The following is a 20643-nucleotide window of genomic DNA, read 5'->3' on the forward strand; positions in this document are numbered from 1 at the left end:
TGCATACCCTCAAAACATTTCGTGGACAACAAAAATTGGAAAGAGATCCTCTCCACGGAGCCCAGTGACCAGGGAGTCATCCGCTCATTCCATGCCTCGAGTGACCTAGGATGTGTGTCATAGTCTTCACAGTTAGGGGTGTCAATTATAGACCCGCATTGATAGGTCCGATCGAACCCAACACATTTATGGCCCAACCTACACTGACCTGATTAATAAGCATGTCTAACATGTTTATAACCAGATAGTACACAATGCAGCCACCTAGCTCGATGGGTGCCCACTCGGCCCACCACATTTATAAATCTGACCTAAATTGACTCCTTTAAGCCCAACCTAGCCCGACCTTTTTAATACAACTCAAATCTCTATTTTGCCACTAATAAAATTGAAGAGTAAAATAAAAGTCCAAGGGGGTTTACTCCAATTTTCAAGATGAACAAGATTGATTGATGAACAAGCGCCTTTATCAATAGAAAATTAAATTTATGTGATTGTAGTGGTGAATTGATGGTTGGGTTTGCAGGATATGCTTGAGATGAAAATTGTGCTTTCACTGGAATAAGCTTGAGTACATCGACTATTGCATCAACGTTGGGAATGCCCGTTTAGAGATAAACATGTTCGTAGCTTAGCTAAGACCCCGTTAAAGCCCGTTTATGGCAACCTGATTATTGTTGTTGTATGGTTGTCCTTGTTGGCAACCCGGTTATGTGACAGTAATGATGTGGCGAGTTTAGGTGACATAACCGAAAGTGATGACATATCAGCGTTCAATGTCACCGATGAAATAACATAGTCACATTATGTACATGAAGTGGTTTGATTCATCTATGATGGGTGGTGCAAGTTTTTTTGTCAAAATTAGTAAAATTGGCATATTTATGCTCGGGGCATTTTTTGCAATGAAAATGACATTTTTGGAAGACCGTTTTTTAATGAAAAATATATATTGTAATTTATCTAGTCTAGTGCATTTGATTTCGTCACGTCACGATACCGTATGAAGAAGTTACGGTATTTATGGCAGTTGTTTGAGATTTAAAATGTAACCGCAAGCGTACGGATCAGTGTAGCTACGGGTCGAACACAGGGAGAGCAGCCACTTTATTTTTTTTATTTCTTTTAATAATGCGAAAGTGAACCGATTAATGGTTGTGATCTAATTCTAATTACCGTCCTAAATATATGTATCTAAAATAACGTCCCAACCATTCGTCATCTAAGAATTTAAAGACGCAAGCCACGCAATTAAAATTAAATAAATAAATAACTGAAAATAAACAACCCACGCAATTAAAATAAATAAATAAATAAATAAAGAAAAAAAATTTGAAATAAAAATAAAGTAAAAGAAAGGAGATAAAACTGGAGAGAGACTCACAAGTAGGTTTCTCTACTTAGCCCTAGGGATGCATCATAATATGAGCTTCCCTACTTGACCGGAGAGTCACTCTTACAAGGTTTACTCTACTTGGCTTTAGGGAAAATGAGACAATTAAAATAAAATCAATAAATTGATGGCTCTATGGCTAGGAGGGGCAAAGCCAACACATACACTAGCCATGAACCTTGGGGGAAAAGGATAGCAATAATGTAATGACTGAAAATAAAAATCCTAAATTAAGAAAGAAAGGGTAATCAAAAGAGAGAATGAGAGGGGGGAGAGAAGACTACTAAAGGAGCCTACTTACTTGAATCAATGCTTAAACTTGAAAAAAAATTGCTCCACGGCTCGTGATCTTGTCACCTAGATCTAAGCCTAGAACTATAACTTAAAAAATTACAACTCAATTGCATAAATCATAAACATAAAAAGGTTGAATAAGAATAAAAGAGTGCTTGCATTAATTGACATAAAAAATATTACAAAAGTGATTAAAGCAAAAATAGAGAAGAACTAAAACTAAAGAGTGAGAGAGGGAGAGAGAGAGCAACTAAAAAAAAAAACTAGAAGAAGAATGAATTGTCTCTCCTCCTCTTACATGAGTTGTATTTATAGAGAATGTGGAGGTAGGGTAACAAATTTTTCTTTTTAAAAAAGAGAAACCCACAATTGATAGTAAGATATTTTGAGTCCAAAAGTGCTAAGATGGAGGAGAGAGAAGAGAGAAATAAACTTGGAGAAATTTCCTATAATTTTTTTGCTTATTTTCTTTCCTTTTTTTTGCTAATTTATTTATCTTCTTTTTCTCCCTCAAAGGGACGATTTTCTTCTTGCTTTGTGTGATTTGGACAATATTTTAGTGATGATGTGGAAGAGAGAAAAGATTTGGACAATCTTTATTTCTCATTTTTTTTTATTCTCTTCTTGCGTAGGAACCCTTCCATGATTTTCCTTGCTTATAATTTGATGTGGAAATCCCCTCCATGCCCTTAGTGCTTTAAGTGAGTGAAAAGTAGAAAATCTTCAACAAAATTCTCTAAAAAAAACAACCATTAGATTCGAACTTGAGCCCTCTTGGTGAGCAAGGGAATTTTGCGCACCATAGCTCACCAACTACACTAGGTAGTTGTTGTTACCAAAAATGAATCTTCAATCACTTAAGGATGTGGTCCATCGATCCTTGTTGGCATTTGGAGTATTCCTTGTGCCTATGAGATAATTGCAAACGGGCTAGTTTTGCATCTCGGTTCAGTTCTAATCCATTATTCTTTTTCTGGTCTGAAAAGAATAATCACTTGTACGAGTAACCAAACGAATGCGTACTTTTAATTGGACACATCCATCTTGCTCAGAATTTTGTCCTCTTCATAACCATGAAAATAAATAGGACCTCTTTACGTGTAAAATTGGAGATATAGCGCCCGATAGTCCTTAAGGCATTGAAAATATAAAACCTACAAAAAGAGAGTAAAACCCAAGGTAGCTCCATTCTAAATATGTAAAATGCATTTTTTACTACCCTAGATTTCACACATAAATGTGCTCATCAGCAGTCGGGGGCAATTTTGAAATTGAAGATGAATTTTTTAAAATAAGTGTCTTCATGTAACGATACGAAAAAAACCAGATCTTTCCAACGATTCTGATTTTATCACATTTTGATTCTTTATGAGGAAGATGCATCATTAAAAAGGGACATTTTGGTCTTTTTATATGGTTGAGTCAGATGATTAAGACTTCTGGAAAGTTGTAGAGCGTCTAGTCGCGGTTCCAACGCACTTCGTTTCATCTCGATCGGATATTGTATGAAAAAGTTACATGTATTTCCATGAAGCAGGTTCGAAAATCCAAACAAAAAAATCAACAGACTGCTCTCGGTGTTGGGTGGATTTTTCAAATTTAATTTTCAAATTTCAAGGGTTTTTGTGTAATTTCGAGATTTTGAAGGTTTGAGTTGCTAGGGTCTTTAAGCACTAAAACATATGAAAGCAATGGCTTGATTATAATAAAAAGGAGTATAGAGTTGTAGAATGAAGAGTTCAAATGAAGCCACGTATGCCTTATTCCTATCCAAAGGTTGCTGAACTTGGGCACTAAAGTGACGGATCAGATTCGATCGAGAGATCACCCATTGGTTGAGTGCATAAGCCTTGATGTTCTGGCGCTACACCTTATCAAGGTATGTTGTGGTGTTTCGCTCGTGCATAGAAGGTATTATAAAGATTCCGATCTTAAAGATCTCATGAGACCTGATTAAAGCCAATCTTGAAGGATTCGGATCCAATGGTTGATAAGAGTTTCACTTTTGTGAGTGGGAGACAAGCTCCCTTAAAATTCGAAAAAAGGAGCCAATCAAAAAACGACAACAAAAAGTGATGGCTGACCCCTGACATCTTGATGACATCATCAATTGACTCCCTTATTCAAATCTTATGGCTGAGATTTACTATTCGTTATTTGAATCAGACGGTCTAGATTAAGAGATTCCTTTTGATGAGATATACGGTCAGATTTGCGCCTCTGTTGCGACACCGCCGGCGTAATTCATCCGAAGACTCCATTTTTGGCTTTTTAGTTAGCCCAATTTCAAAGGGCTATATCTCCCTCATCCTAACTCCGATTTGGGTGATTCAAGTTGAAGATTCTTCACCACTCCAAGCTCTACATGCCTAAGGAATTAAAACAAAGAGAGAGTTGTAGAGGTGGTCGAATATTCGAGTTGAAACTCAAAGAAGGCTTAGGCTTTGAATGCAAAACTTATAATCTCTTGTACTTGATTCATAGCCTCCCTTAGAGACTTGGGAAGCTGATGGAAGCCAAGGTAGCAAGCTTCATTGGTGGTTGCCAAGAAAAGGGAAGAGAAAAGAGAAGGAGGAAGAAGAAAGTGAAAAGAGAGAAGAAGCTCATTCATGCTTGTGTGAGTAATTGTTGAGCCATTAGAGCTCTAACAAAGGAAGAGAGTAAGTGGAAAGAAATAAGAGAGAAGAGGAGAAGTGGTGTGCCTTGACGAAGCTAGGGTGAGCTTCCACAAAGGAAGGAAGAAAAAGAAAAGAAAATAAAGGAAAAAAGAAAGGAAAGGAAAGGAAATAAGGAAGAAAATAAAAGAGAAGAAAGAGAGGAAAAGAAGAGGGAAAGTATCTGTATCACACACTCACTGCCAAAGTGTTTCAGACATAGACTGATTCGGTTCTACAGTGCACTTGAAGATTCCAATTTCTTCATCAACTTAGGGGAGATTGGAGATTCTAGTGGACCATCAGAGTTCTCGGTCCCATATTAAAATCCAGTGATTAGAGACATTACAGAGTAGTAAGTTATTCTACACTCATTGACCTGCGCTTTTGATTTACTGTATTTTCATTATATGTTTAGCTAGGTTATATTGCTATAGACCTATGCTATGTGGGATATCATTGTAGAGATTGTTATAAGCTCAATCTTATCTATATAATTGGTATTCAGTGGGTGTTGGACATAGGGACAATGTGTTCCTTGGTAGTTATCACTACCTAAACATATCTTCCATGGGTGTGGCCTCTCAGATTATTCTGGGAAAATTAGGGTGAATACCTAGCCTTTGTAAGTCAAAGTTGGAAAATAGGAATGTGTTCCCTTGCCTATGGGTGTAGTCATAATTAGTATTGAGTAAATGCTGAGCTCGACAGTGGGCATTACTACATGCATGTAGGCAACTGACTGAAGCATGTATTTCTTGTATTGTTATTGTGCATGCTAGTATTGTATTGCGGATTGGAGTGTATGCCTGCAGGATGGGTGTGTACATCTGATAGACCTGACCACTTGGTGGTGCAGTATGGATGTACATACGACTATGTGTATGTGACAGTGATTACCGTGTGGGATTTGGGAGTCAACTCTCAGCAGCAATACATGTTATATGAGTAAGCTTTATGCAGCGGCGAGAATTATCAATAGTTCACGTAGTAGCTCTGGGCAGCATTAGTAGACTGTGATTGAGAGTGAGCCACATCAGCTGGTGACTTGGTAAAGAACCAGCTGAGAGAAAGTTTTTGGACACACTAATTTAGCCCCCTCTCAGTGTCAGTTGGGACCCAACAATTGGTATCAGAGCTAGGGTATTGAGACAGCTTAACAGCTAAAGAGTAATCCGGTTTGTTAAAAATGGCAACATATGATAAGTCCACTTTCTAGAACACCTATGTTTGATGGATCATAATTTATGTTCTGGAGGAGGGTGATGAAGTCCTATCATGGTAGCCTATGATATAAAATATAGATGGTTGTGGCCAATGGAAAAGAAAATTTTAAGAAGGACTCCGAGTTTGACTCAAAAGCAAGAAAGACTATTTTGGAAGGACTGACAGACAATGTGAGTGTTAAATTTAGTGATTGCACATCGGCCAAGTCAATGTAGGACAGACTACATAGTCTCTATAGAGATGAGTTAGCTATCAGGGATGAACAATCAACAAACATTGTTCCTACATCAGACGTAAATAGCAAGCCATCAGATCAGTGTTCCACCAGTGATTCTAAGAGTGGAAGTAGTGACGATGATACTGATACTGAGGATATAGAACCAGTGATTGACTGGAAAGATGAACTGGAAGTATCTCTTAATGAGTTGAGACTAGAGAAGGAGAGATAAGCATTAACCTCGAGAGATCTTAGTGAAGTCAACAAAGTTGTAGAAGACTTAGAGAGAGTTGTCTTCCAAGGGTGCAGAGTACAATGTACTTGAGAGAGAATCTATATTTATTATTGATGAGTTGGAAACACAGATCATTATGAGAAATGACAGATGCAGCAACCTTGAAGAGGTTGTAACAATTTTGAGGGCGCAACTATCAGAGTCTAAGACTCAGCTTAGCATGCAGTGTCAGATTTGTAATAGGCATGAGGCAGAGATCACAACCCTTCAGACTCAGTTAAAAGAGTTAAAGAGAAGTAAATTGGTCACCCCACCTATAGCTGCTGAGACTGACAAACATCCAACTCAGGTTGTGAGGTGTCAAAAGTCACCAATCATCAGTTCTAATTTTATAACAGAGCAGGGTGAGTCATCAGGGAAAGCCACTGAGATAATTGAGATCAGACCACAGAGACAGACTATAGGAAAGACACAGAAGAGAGCTCATAGAAGACAAAGGAGTAAAGAGTAGAGGCATAGTAGTGAGATGAGATCTTATACACATCAGACACAGTGTGGAGACAGTCCACAAGATATGGAGAGCAGAGGTAGATGCCAACAAATAGGGAATAGAGACAGAGTGTACAGTGGTGAAGTTGGTGGTTATAACAGTTTTGGCAAAACTTATCACAAGAGGCCAATTGAGCAAGGGAAGTTTAGCAAGTTCAGTTATCAGAGGCTTAGACAGGTAACTTCTTAGCAGAGGTAGATGATTTCCACCACCAGTTATAATGTTCTACCAAGTTTGCATAGGCAATCCCCAATGATACAATCACACTTTCATGGTTATTGTCACAGATGTAGTGGATATGGGCATAGGAGAGCCCAATGCACATCTAGAGTAGTTCCCAGCTATGAAGGAAATATTCATATAGCATCACTGAGCAAACAACCAGTGGAGTGTCTTAGATGACATCAACTTGGACATTGGACCAAGCATTGCAAGGCAGTACTCCCCCCTTATCTATTACAAGAGGAGAGAGACTATCAAATCTCTAGAACAAAAAATTCAAGAAGAGGTTCTAGAAGGAAAGTTAATGAGAGGCAGTCCAAGAAGCATCATCCATAGTCTAATGACCAATATTAAGTAGCTTTGTGTAGTGTATGAAAAATAAAGGACACACAGAAGATACGTGCATCAGTCAAACAGACCAAGCATAAGGGTAAGGTAGCAGTGAACATAATATGGAAAGCAAAGGTAGATGTCAGTTCTACAACTATGCAGACAATGTTTAAAAAGCAAAGATCATCTGTTGGGAAGGCAATAGAGAGGTCTACAATTGTTTTGGCTGAACAAAGACAGAGACTGAAAAAGATAGTGACTAAGCAGAGAGGTAGACAAGGTGTGAGAGCTTCTAAGAAAAAGAACATGAAGAGGACCAAGGCAGTTGGTCAGTTGAGATGGAGAGAAAGACACATAGAGGAGTATGTAGTTACACTTGCCACCCTTACATCACCTAGACAAGGTATGAGATGTTGTTTTATGGTTGTCTTTATTGGCAACCTGACCACGTGGCGATGATGACGTGGTCAGTTTGGGTGATATGGATGAAAATGATGACATGGTAGTGTCCAGTGTCACCGATGAGATAACAGAATGGCATGGTATGCATGGAGTGATTTGATACATTCTTAGTAGGTGGTACGGATTTCTGGGTCAAAACTGACAAAATTGACCTATTTATACTCGAGAGCATTTTCGGTAATGAAAATGATATTTTTGGAAAATCATTTCTTCACGAAAAAGATAGATTGTAATTTACCTAGTCTAGTGTATTTGATTTCGCCACATTCTGATACCGTATGAAGAAGTTATGACATTTATGGCAGTCGAGGGCAATTTTGGCATTGAATAATTTTTTTTTTAAAGGAAGTGTTCTCCATGTAATGATACGATAAAAATTCAGTCTTTCCAACTGTTCTGATTTCATCACGTTCTGATTCCGTATGAGAAAGATGTGTCATTAGAAAGGGCTAGGGGCATTTTGGTCTTTTTATATGGCTGATTCAGGTGATCAGATCTTATGGAAAGTCGTAGAGCATCCAGTCATGGTTCCAATGCATCTCATTTTATCTCAATCGGATATCATATGAAAAAGTTATAAGTGTTTCCGTGAAACCGATTCGAAAATCCAAACAAAAAATTCATTAGTTGCTCTCGGCGTCGGGTGGATTTTTTGGAATTTATTTTTGAAATTTGAAGGGTTTTTGTGTAATTTCAAGATTTCGAAGGTTTGAATTGTAGGGGGTCTTTAAGCACTGAAATATATAGAGGCAGGGGCTTGATTGTAATAAAAGAGAGTATATAGTTGTACAATGGGGGGTTTAGATGATGCCACGCAGGCCTTATTCTGATCTAACGGCTGCTGAACTTAGGCGTTGATGAGACAGTTTAGATTCCTACGCGAAGGTCCTCATTGGTGAAGTGCATCGGACATCATGGTGTGGTGCCTCACTATATTGAGTCTTGATTATGTAGCGCATGTGCATAGAATCTATAAAGAGATTCTCCACATCTTGATTTGAGCCAATCATATTAGGTCAGTTCCAATATAACGGTCAAGATCGATAGAGCTTTATTAAAGTTAGCCGACAGTGTACCATGAAACTCGCTGCACCAGCCAATCAGTGATCGACAACGTGTCTGACCTTGTCAGCGAGTACGTCATGATGACGTAATCTTTGACTTTGTAAGATTCAAATCTAATGGTTGAAATATATTATCTGTTGGTTTAATCGGACGATTTAGATTATAAGATCTTTTAGATGAGATCTACGGTCAGATTTTGCCCCTATTGCGAGCACCACCGGCGTAGCTTACGCTAACCTCTGAAGATTCTATTTTTAGTGTTCTGGTTGGTCCAACTTCAAATGGCCATATCTCCCTCATCTTAACTCCAATTTAGGTGATTCAAGTTGGAGATTCTTCATCTCTCCGGCTCTACAACCAGAGGGAAGAAATCAGGTAGAGGGGTTGTTGAGGTAGTTAAAAAATGAGTTAAAACTCATGAAAGGTTAAAGGTTTGAATGAAAGACTTCCATCCTCTTGCACTTTATCCATGGCTCCCATTAGAGGCTTAGAAAGCTGCTGGAAACTAAAGTAGCAATCTCTATTGGTTGTTGCCATAAGAAAGAAAAAGAAAATGGAAGAGAAGAGAAGAAGAGGGAAATAGAAAAGAAGTTTCCCCTCTCTTTGTGTGTGTCTTGAATGCCTCTCAAGAAAGATTTTTCTCAAATCCAATTAATGGAGTTTGATGGTTCTTGTTGAGAATACTATTTTCCATTAAAGCTTTATTTACAAGGAAGACTAGAAGAGGAGAAATAGAGAGAGAAAGAGAGAGAGGAGTGTGTGTGTGTGTGTGTGTGAATGTGAATGCCATTGTTGCTCCATGAAAGTAAAGACGAGGAGAAAAGAAAGAAGAAGAAGAAAAACCTAAAATTTGGTTCTTGTGAGTTGCTTCAAGAAACCCAAGTGCCAACTAGGGTTGAAGCATTGGCAGTATCGAGACAACGTGTTTGTGGTCCGCATCAAGTGGAGATCGACATTATTACATCTCCGACGGTTGCTCCTTGCTAAGGTAACCTCACTTTTATAAAATTTCCATTATTATAAATCATTGTAGGCAAGATGTTTGATAAAATTCCTAAGTAATAGTTGTAGTCTATTTGGGGAAAATTTACATGTGTGAGTACTTCACTATAGGGCATTGTTATAAGCCCAACTTTATTTTTTATTGGTGTGCAGTGGGTGCTGGACATAGGGGCTATGTGTTCCTTGGTAGTTACAACTACCTAAACCTATTTACCGTGGGTGCGGCCTCTCAGACCATTTTAAGAAAATTAGGGTGAAGACCTAGCCATTGTATATCATTAGTGGAAACTGAGAATGTATTCCCTTGGCTGTGGGTGCAGTCATAATTAGTATTGAGTACATACTGAGCCTGATAGTGGGCATCACTCCGTGCATGTAGGCAACTGACTGAAGCACTTATTTCTTGTGTTGTGAATGTGTATGCTCGTATTTGTATTGTAGATTGGAGTGTTTGGCTGCAGAATGGGTGTGTACATCTGGTAGACCTGATCACTTGGTGGTGCAGTGTGGATGTGCATACGACTGTGTATGTATGTAACAGTGATTACCGTATGAGGTTTACGAGACAGCTCTAGGCAGCAATACAGGTTATGTGAGTAAGTTCCGTGCAACAGTAAGAATGATCAGTAATATACATAGCAGCTCTGGGCAGCATCAGTAGATTGTGCTATTGAAGTGGAAATAATGATTACCACATCAGGGGTACAACTGAAAAATAAAAAAAAATATTTGGCACACTGATTCACCCCCTCTCAGTGTCAATTGAAACCCAACATGAGAGTGGGCACACCTCCCAAGCACTAGGTGCACATGTGTGCACAAAAAGAGAGGAAGCTCATTAAAAGATTATTAGTGCCCTTAGCAGGACTCAGATGATGGAAGCAGAGTTCCTACAGTAATGCTTGGATTAGAGACATTAGTTGATGCACAGTTCATTTGAATGGTTTTATCTTGATAGAGCAGTCATCAGATGGGTAATTCAGTGTTGGTCAGAGGATAGAGTAATTGAGGATATCAAAGATGGTCAATGGAATGCAGTTGTGAGTATGGCAGACAACAATCAGCTTTTGTATGCATCAATATGGGTCAGAGATTCAGTTGGTATCAATCTCAGTGGTAGTTGTCAGAGTGCAGTTTTATGTGATCATGGTGATTGTTTGACTTTAGCAGATTTAAATATTTCAGCACTAGTGACAGAGAGAATGATATGTTGTGTTGACTGGATGCAGAGATTTATAGCAAGAAGTTGGTGAGTTGAGCAGTTATGTACTATAATTTTTTGTTGATGATGTATATCCAGTTGGGGCAACACTTGTCTGATGAGCAGTGTTGAAGTGGATACGACGTCAGTTGAGTAATTAAGATTTCAACTTATATGATAGGAAAGATGTGTATGGGCACTCCTATAGATGCTTGTATCTCACACTGTGAGAGATTGCTTTAGTGAGAGATGTTATAGTTCTTTGATATTGAAGTCAAAGAGGAAGATGTTGAAGAGATTCACCATGGAAGATTGTAAGCGGGTTAGTACACCTATGATGACTGGGTGTAAGTTGAGCAACGAAGACGATTCTCCATCAGTTGACCACACCTTGTATAGGTCAATGATTGATAGCCTATTATATCTGATAGCCAGTAGGCTTGATATCTTACAAGCTATGTGCATGGTAGCCAGATTCCAGGCATGACCAAATGAGACACATGTGGCAGCAGTAACGAGAATTTTCAGATATCTGAAGGAGACTAGTGAGTTTGGCTTATGGTATCCGAAGGTCAAGAGCTTCAGTTTGTCAGCTTTTTCAGATGTAGATTGGGCCGGATGTGTGGATGACAGGAAGAGCACCAATGGTGGTACAATCTATTTGGGGAGCAGCTTGGTGGCATGGCACAGTAAGGAATAAGAGTCAGTCTCTCTTTCAACTGTAGAGACGGAGTACATTACATCTACATCTTGTTATACATAAGTGTTGTGGATGAAGCAGATGTTGAAGGATTTAAGTGTGGAGGTTGAACAGGCAGTACCTGTAACGACCCAAGAATATAGCAAGTACCAGACTCACCTGGGAGATCAGTGAGGTATCCCCACCAAGAACACGGCTAGTACCAGGGGGTTTGGGATATCGGTGAGGGTATGCAAACTTTGGTCCCACATCGCTTAGGGAGAGATTCTTGGACTAGTTAATAACCTCCGGCTTCTTTAACATAGCACAACGAGTTTTAAAGTCTTGAGGTCCATGGACCAAATATGATAATATTGTGAAGGTTAATGGGGTCGGGGTATTACAAATAGTATCAGAGCGAACCTCGACACCATGTGGAGCCATAGCGGGGACGCTATGTCGAAAGAAAAAAATGTAATGACCCAAGAATACGGTAAGTACCAGACTTGCCTGGGAGATCGGTGATGTGTCCCCACCAAGAATATGGCTAGTACTAGGGGGTTTGGGAGATCAGTCAGGGTATACAAACTTTAGTCCCACATCACCTAGGGAGAGATTCCTGGACTAGTTAATAACTTTCAGTTTTCTTAACATAATTTTAAAAGCCTTGAGGCCCACGGGCCAAAGAGGATAATATTGTGCAAGGTTAATAGGGCCGGGGCGTTACAGTACCAATGTATTGTGACAATGCGAGTGCTATCAACATTTCCAAGAATCCGGTGATGCATTATAGAACGAAGCACATTGCCATCTGGTATCATTTCTTGAGAGAAAAAGTGAAGTAAGGATGGAGTTTGTTCCCACAGCAGAGCAAGTGGCCGATATCTTTACTAAACCACTTCTCAAAGATCAATTTGAGTTCCTTAGACAGAAATTGGGAGTGGTGGTTCTTCTAAAGTACTAGGGGCATTGGGAGAGGGGGAGCAAGTTGCTTGATGTTGCTACCCCCATATTGGACTTAGGGGGAGTCCATTGGTTCCACCCTTTATACTTGTTGTGAAAGGGGGGAGACAGTTACTCATCAGAGCTTTGGAGTATATTGGTGATGAAGTGGTTGCCAACAACTCCAAAGGGGGAGATTGTTGTTATATAGTTGTCCTTGTTGGCAACCCGACCAAGTGACAGTGATGATGTGACCAGTTTAGATGATGTGGCTGAAAGTGATGACATGGCAGCGATCAATGTCACTGATGAGATAACATAGTCACATTATGTGTCTCTAGTGGTATGATTCATCTATGGCAGGTGGTGTGGGTTTCTGGGTCAAAACTAATAAAATCGACCTATTTATGCTCAGGGGAATTTTCGATAGTGAAAATGATATTTTTGGAAGACCGTTTCTTCATAAAAAAGATATATATTGTAATTTATCTAGTCTAATGCCCTTGAATTCGTCGCAGTCGGGGGCAATTTTGGCATTGAAGATGAATTAAAAAAAATGTTCTCCATATAACGATACGATAAAAATCAGATCTTTCCAACGGTTCTGATTTCATCACATTCGGATTCTATATAAGGAAGATGCATCATGAAAAAGGGCATTTTGGTCTTTTAATTGGTTGAGTCAGATGATCGGGTCTTCTGAAAAGTTGTAGAGTGTCCAGTCGCGGTTCCAACGTACTTTGTTTCATCTCGATCGGATATCGTATGAAAAAGTTACATGTATTTCCGTGAAGCAAGTTTGAAAATCCGAACAAAAAAATCAACAGACTGCTCTCGGTGTTGGGTGGATTTTTCGTATTTAATTTTCAAATTTCAGGGTTTTTTGTGTAATGTCGAGATTTTGAAGGTCTAAGTTGCTAGGGTCTTTAAGCACTAACATATATGAAAGTAAGGGCTTGATTGCAATAAAGAGGAGTATAGAGTTGTAGAATGAAGAGCTTAGATGAAGCCACGTATGCCTTATTCCCATCTAAAGGTTGCTGAGCTTGGGCACTAAAGTGACGGATCAGATTTGATCGAGAGATCACCCATTGGTTGAGTGCATAAGCCTTGATGTTCTGGCACTACACCTTATCAAGGTATGCTATGGTGTTTTGTGCGTGCATAGAAGGTATTATAAAGATTCTGATCTTAAGGATCTCATGAGATCTGATTAAAGCCAATCTTGAAGGATTTGGATCTAATGGTTGATAAGCGTTTCACTTTTGTGAGTGGGAGACAAGCTCCCTTAAAATCCGGAAAAAGGAGCCAATAAAAAATGACAGCTGACCGCTGACATCATCATGACGTCATCAGTTGACTCCATTATTCAAATCTTGTGGCTGAGATTTACTATATGTTATTTGAATCGGACGGTCTAGATTAAGAGATTCGTTTTGATGAAATATACGGTCAGATTTGTGCCTCTGTTGCCCACGCCGTCGGCGTAGCCTACGCTATCCATCCAAAGATTCTATTTCTGGCTTTCTAGTTAGCCCAACCTCAAAGGGTTATATCTCCCTCATCCTAACTCCGATTTGGGTGATTCAATTTGGAGATTCTTCACCACTCCGAGCTCTACATGCCTAAGGGAAGAAAATGTAGAGGAGAGTTGCAGAGGTTGTCGAATATTTGAGTTGAAGCTCAAAGAAGGCTTAGGTTTTGAATGTAAAACATATAATCTCTTGTACTTGATCCATAGCCTCCATTAGAGACTTGGGAAGCTGCTGGAAGCCAAAGCAGCAAGCTTCAATGGTGGTAGCCAAGAAAAGGGAAGAGAAAAGAAAAGGAAGAAGAAGAAAGGGGAAAGAGAGAAGAAGCTCATTCATGCTTGTGTGAGCCATTGTTGAGCCATTAGAGCTCTAACAAAGGAAAGGAGGAAGTGGAAAGAAAGAAGAGAGAAGATGAGAAGTGGTGTGCCTTGATGAAGTTAGGGTGAGCTTCCACAAAGGAGGAAAGAAAACGAAAAGAAAGGAAAGGAAAAATAAAGGAAAGGAAAGGAAAGAAGGAAGGCAAAAGAAAAGAAAAGAAAGAGAGGAAAAGAAGAGGGAAAGTATCTGTATCACACATTCACTGCAGAGTGTTTCAGATACAGACTGATTCGGTTCTACAGTGCACTTGAAGATTCTAATTTCTTCATCAACTTAGGGGAGATTGAGGATTCTAGTGGACCATCAGAGTTCTCGGTCCAATCTTCGGAAACCCGTGATCAGAGACATTACAGAGTTCTAAGCTATTCTACACTCATTGACCTGCGCTTTTGATTTACTATATTTCCATTGTATGCTTAGCTAGGTTATATTGCCATAGACCTATGCTATGTGGGATATCATTGTAGGGCATTATTATAAGCCCAACCTTATCTATGTAATTGGTGTTCAATGGGTACTGGGCAGAGGGATAGTGTGTTCCTTGGTAGTTACCACTACCTAAACATATCTGCCATGTGTGTGGCCTCTCAGATTATTCTGGGAAAATTGGGGTGAAGACCTAGTCTTTGTAAGTCAATGGTGGAAACTGGAAACTTGTTTCTTTGGCTATGGGTGCAATCATAATTAGTATTGAGTAAATACTGAGCTCGACAGTAGGCATTACTCCGTGCATGTAGGCAACTGGTCAAAACACGTATTTCTTGTGTTGTGATTTAAATACTGAGCTCGACAGTGGGCATTACTCCGTGCATGTAGGCAACTGGTCAAAACACGTATTTCTTGTGTTGTGATTGTACATGCTAGTATTGTATTGTGGATTGAAGTGTATGCCTGCAGGATGGGTGTGTCCATCAGGTAAACTTAATCACTTGGTGGTACAGTGTGAATGTACATACGACTATGTGTATATGACAGTGATTGCCATGTGGGGTTTGTGAGTCAGCTCTTAGCAGCAATACATGTTATGTGAGTAAGCTTTGTGCAGCAACGAGAGTTATCAATAGTTCACATAGTTGGTCTGGGCAGCATCAGTAGATTGTGATTGAGAGTGAGCCACATCAGCTGGTGACCTGGTAAAGAACCAGTTGAGGGAAAGTTTTTGGACACACTGATCCACCCCCTCTCAATGTCAGCCAGGACTCAATAATTATAATCGAGACTGACCGACCTGATTATAAACCATACAATGTCTGCTCTAGCTAAGCCTGTTTAGCTAAACGAGCGTTCATAGTATAGCCCTAGAATCTGGCGAAGCCCGGCTACGCTCGATTGTTTGACACCCCTACTTCCAGCCATGGATGGCTCCCTGGTCCTTAGGCTCCATGGAGAGGATCCGAATCCCTCACTCAAAAATGAAAAATACGGATATGATTTGAGTTGAAAAATACTTTGCAAAAATAATAATAATAATAATAGTACAGTAATAAATCAATAAAGTGAAAGGGTTCCTGAGAATTATGGCAATGTTGATCCTACACCATCATGGGACCAATGGGAGCACACGTGAAAGCATAAATAGCAAGGGAATTTCTTTTTTCATGGGGGTGGGGCTGACATTTTGCCCCTCTATGTGGGTGTAGAGACCACATTACCTTTTACACTTCTTTTTTCTATAAATTAATACCTGTATGTCTACATCCAAAGTTTTTGCTTTTCCTTTTTGTGTCCCGGAAAGTACATCCAAAATTCAAAGCAAATACTTAAGTCTATAACTTCTAAGATAAGTATCCATTGAAACCTTGCAATTTCAAAATTCATCACCCAAAGCCCAAAACAACTCTTATAACAAAGTATAAAATCAGTGGGTAATCCAAAACCATATCATACCAATGTCAAAAAACAGTTGGCAATTCCCAAGTAAAACAAAAAATTAGTGAAAAAGAGAAAAATCTGATAGAGAGCATGGATGGCGTGGAGAGACTAAAAGGAAAGAAATTCCCTTAAAGTTCACTTCTCTCAATTTCCCACTTTCTTACTTTCCCATTTTCTCACTCTGTAGTGGTCTACTCAAAGATGCCCCAAAGTTCCATCCACGCAACCGGACCACTTCTTTATTCTTTTTCTTTCCTTGGAAAATCTTCTTTTCCATGGAATCTAATTCGCAATCTTTACTAATTGGTTTTTCGATCTATGAAAGTATATTTGGTTCCAAAGTTCTGATTAGCTTCAGTGATGGCAGTCATCAAAGAATCTGAAAGGACCAAAAGAAACTATGAGAATTGCTTCGAAAATGCCCAAACTAGTCTTCAATTATGATTGTCATCGGAGAAGATTGTTATCCTGTGCCCGCAATAATTTGGAATAAGATGCCTTTGAATGGGTTTGGAGTAAGACAAGAGAAGCAGGATTGTATTCTTTTAAAATCATCCCTATCATTTATTTTTAGCTTAGGCCTAGTAATGACGTTGTTGTTCTTTTGGCACATCTAACTTATACAGTTACGAAAAAATAAAATATTTGTGTTTATAAGTAATCCTGTCTTTAATGTTCTCAGTACTTTATTTTAATTTAATCTAAATTTTTTCATCTTTCATTAAAAAAAAAAAAAAGACTTTCTTTATTAAACAAAAACAATGTTCCAGACACCCCATCAGCCCATTTTGTCACCCTAGGGGATGCATTGAGCGGTAACAAATTTCAGCATTGAAATGGTGGGTGAGGCGTAGTTTTAAGAGGAATTGAAAGGCCTCCTTGGTCTTGAACCTAATCAACTTGATACAACTTTGGAAAATACCTAAAAATCAAATTGGGCTCCATAGGATTTGATTCGTTAAATGACCTTGGAATGGCCCAAGATTTACAATTAGGTGTGTTTCATAATTAAAAATCTATTGCTAAAATATGAGACAATATCGGTGCATTTTACGAATCATTTTATATAAATTAGTTTTACATCGACATAGAGCTGAAAGCACGTTCTATAAAAGATGTATGAAGATAATCAATTCGGTCATTGTGGTCGGACTCTATTATGGATTTCTGACCACATTCTCCATAGGGCCCCTCTTATCTCTTTATTCTCAAACTCGGGTTATAGAAGAAAGAACTGAGAAGAAGGTGTCAACTAGGGCTGTCAACCGGTCGGGCCGGTCCAGTTTTGATCGGGCTTAATTGGGCTTGAAGACTTTCAAAGGCTACATCGTGTCCGCCCATTTAACTAATCGGGCTTAGTTATTGAGGGCATGGTACACTTTATATTCGGTCGGTTTTGGGCTACAATCGGGCTACCTTAATCGGGCCTTAACCGAGCTACGGACATATTTAATGTTAAATGGGCTTTAACCGGTTTTTAAACGGGCCCTCTTTAAAATGTGCTCTTATATTCCGGCCCACTCATGCAAGCCAAAAAAAATGACAATAAATCAATAAATGATACCAAATATAACCATTATTTAAAATGTGAACATGTCTTTATTTTTTAGTTTTTATTATTTAATTTGGGGGGGGTAAAATAGGTATTCTATAATCATTAAAGGGTCGGACCAAGTCGATGCACAATAGGCCGGTCTCGGTCGGGCGTTATTCGGTCGGTCTCGGTCCTACGCCCGACGGTCCAAGTAGCAAAATCGAGACCGACCATTTATAAACGGGCCGGGCTCAAGCCCGACACGTTTAATAAATGGTTCAAGCTGGGCCGATCTATAAACGATTGATCCCGATCGGTTTAGTCGGGTCAAGCCACGAATTGACACCCCTAGTGTCAATAACAACTGGTTTTATTACCGGACAACTCATGATGTTCATATTGGTCTATTATGCATCTATTCATTTAGCATTGGTTAGACCATATACAATAATTGTCTTAGTTCTACCAAAACATCATTTGATTCTTGTTGGATATGATAATACTAAAATTGCTATAAGTGTATAGGCATGCTTACTAATTTTCTTTGAATAATTTGATTAAAAATAAGATTAGGTAGGTAATTGACAAATAGAAATCAAATTTTAAGTAAAATTTTAATTTTCCCATTCTCTTTCTTATTGCCAAAGGTTTTCCATAACTTAAGAAAGAATATTCATTAAACCAAAAGAAAAAGAAAGAGCTCAATATAGTAACGTTAGGTTGCGCCGCTGCACGGAACCTCATTACAGCTGTAACCCAAGGAGTCAAGAACCCACTCAAATTGTGAATTGTCAAATATGTCCCACTTCTTCTTAAAAAAAAAAAAAAAAAAAATACAGAAATAAGCTACTTATTGAACCTTCCCAAAAAACAGAAATAATTTCCATTAATTGGGAGACCAGAAAAATAATAATAATTCACAGGCTTCGGACGTTGTGTATTCCTATTTTTTTATACGTACTGAGATTTTGTCAATAAAAAATCATTTATTTATAAATGAAGGATGAAGCCGCAACTCATCACGGTGAGGTGATTTTTGAAAATTTCTAAAACAGATAAGACTTCACCGCCTCACGACATCGTGACACAACGGAACCGCGAATCTGCACCGGCAGCCCACGATCGGCGTCAGATACAATAACGGCATCGGCATCCCACCAGGTGTCTTCCTCTGATTCGATAGGAAATCCAACCTTCCTCATATCTCTTACGGTTACAGAGCTTCTGTCATCTGTGACGTAAACCTTCTCCACTTCGTCGGAATCTACACCCACTATCCGCCTCCAGCGAGGTTGCCACTCCGCGAAAATCGCCGGAATCGGAAGACCCAGCCGGGCGTCCCAAACCCTAAATGCCATGTTCCCACTCTCCTCCAGCCCAGCCGTCATCACCACCGATGGCGCCGCCCTCGAAATCGTCGGAATCTGAAAATCGCCACCACCGTGAAACGAGTTTATAATCTCATCCTTATTCAAATCCCACATCGACACAACATTCTCATTCGACGAACCGTCAAACCTTAACCCTAGCCCTAACCCTAACCCTAACCCTAACCCATCCCACAACTTCACAACACTCTTGCCGCTAGCGAAATCAGACCAGGAGAACTGACGCCGGAACTTCAATTTCTTATGTCTTTGGTCTTCGTCGTAACTACCAGAACTTGCCACGCGGAAATCTTCATCGAACGGTCTCTGATTCTCGTGTGGCGAAGTGGGGAGCTCGTCTTCATCGTCGTTAGATGAAGATAAAGAGCAGCTCTCATCGTCGTCATCATCTTCGTCGTCGTCGTCGTCGTCGTCGTCCTCGACAAGTGGTCTAATAAGATGTTCTGAACCTACGGATCTCTGCCGCCGCCGCCGCCAGAGTCTGAGAATAACGAGCATGGTTCTGTTAATTACGCCACTGAAAGTCGCGACAATGGCTAAAATCAGAGCTCCCCACGTCCAGAAATTGTAATTTGGAAAACTTCCATCGATGGCTACGAGATTGATAACACGGGAAACGAAGGATGGATCCCGTAATTGGTTTAAGCCCGCTTCGAAACCACTAATTCTACTGATTACTGGGATTTCCAGTGCTTCCATAGCAACCTTTCTGCAAAGTAATACTAAAATTGTCTTCGAACAGAGAAAGAAAGAAGAAACAGAGCAGAGGGAATTGGTTTGGAGTAGAAGATCAGGAGAGCAGAGAGGACTGGGGATTTGGGGTTTTATAGAGATAGAGTCGAAGGGTATGGGGACGACAAAACTCAAAAGAAACATAAAAAATGAGAGAAGATAGCATTGGCAGATAAAGGTCGTGAGCACGTCAGCGGAAAAGAGCGAGGGTTTTGGAAGGAAAGGATGAGATTGGTTCGCTGACTCAGTGAAAATAGAGAGAGAGAGAGAGAGACAGAGAGAGAGAGAGAGAGAGAGGATACTCGGATTTGGAAGAACAAATCCGCACGTTTAATTTTCTGTAGTTGGTCGAAGGTATGGTCGTCGAAACTTACAGAGACTGCGAGGTTTCCACAGCCACGTAAAACCACGTGGCCACATAAGGGACCTTTATCTTGAGAGAACCTTTTAATTGTCGTTATTTGTTTCTTGCAAGTCTTTATGATTGTCTGTGGTTATACTTAATTGTGCGGTCGGTGTTATTTGGTGGGTCCCACAATCAACTATTGTTTTTGTTCTTTTAAATAATAATAATCAAAAAATAAAGTTCATTATATTGAGATGATGACCGGACAGAACTCCAAATTAGGGAAAAATGAGTAATTCTTGCTCTCTTTCTTGACGCCTTGCACATTGCCAGTAGAGTACAGACCATAATTACTAAGTTCAGGGATTACAATTATATGGGAATGGAT

General features: G+C 39.5%; 1 protein-coding gene across 1 annotated transcript; it reads right to left on the reverse strand.

The window, feature by feature from the left end:
- Positions 1 to 18465: 18465 nt before the first annotated feature.
- Positions 18466 to 20182, reverse strand: LOC122078973. The gene has a single exon (XM_042645177.1). It carries the CDS (start codon positions 20051 to 20053, stop codon positions 18836 to 18838), a length of 1218 nt encoding a protein of 405 aa, XP_042501111.1. The 5' UTR covers positions 20054 to 20182; the 3' UTR covers positions 18466 to 18835.
- Between the last annotated feature and the right edge of the window lie 461 nt (positions 20183 to 20643).

The sequence above is a fragment of the Macadamia integrifolia genome, chromosome 5 (genome assembly GCF_013358625.1).
Source record: "Macadamia integrifolia cultivar HAES 741 chromosome 5, SCU_Mint_v3, whole genome shotgun sequence".
Classification (NCBI taxonomy): domain Eukaryota; kingdom Viridiplantae; phylum Streptophyta; class Magnoliopsida; order Proteales; family Proteaceae; genus Macadamia; species Macadamia integrifolia.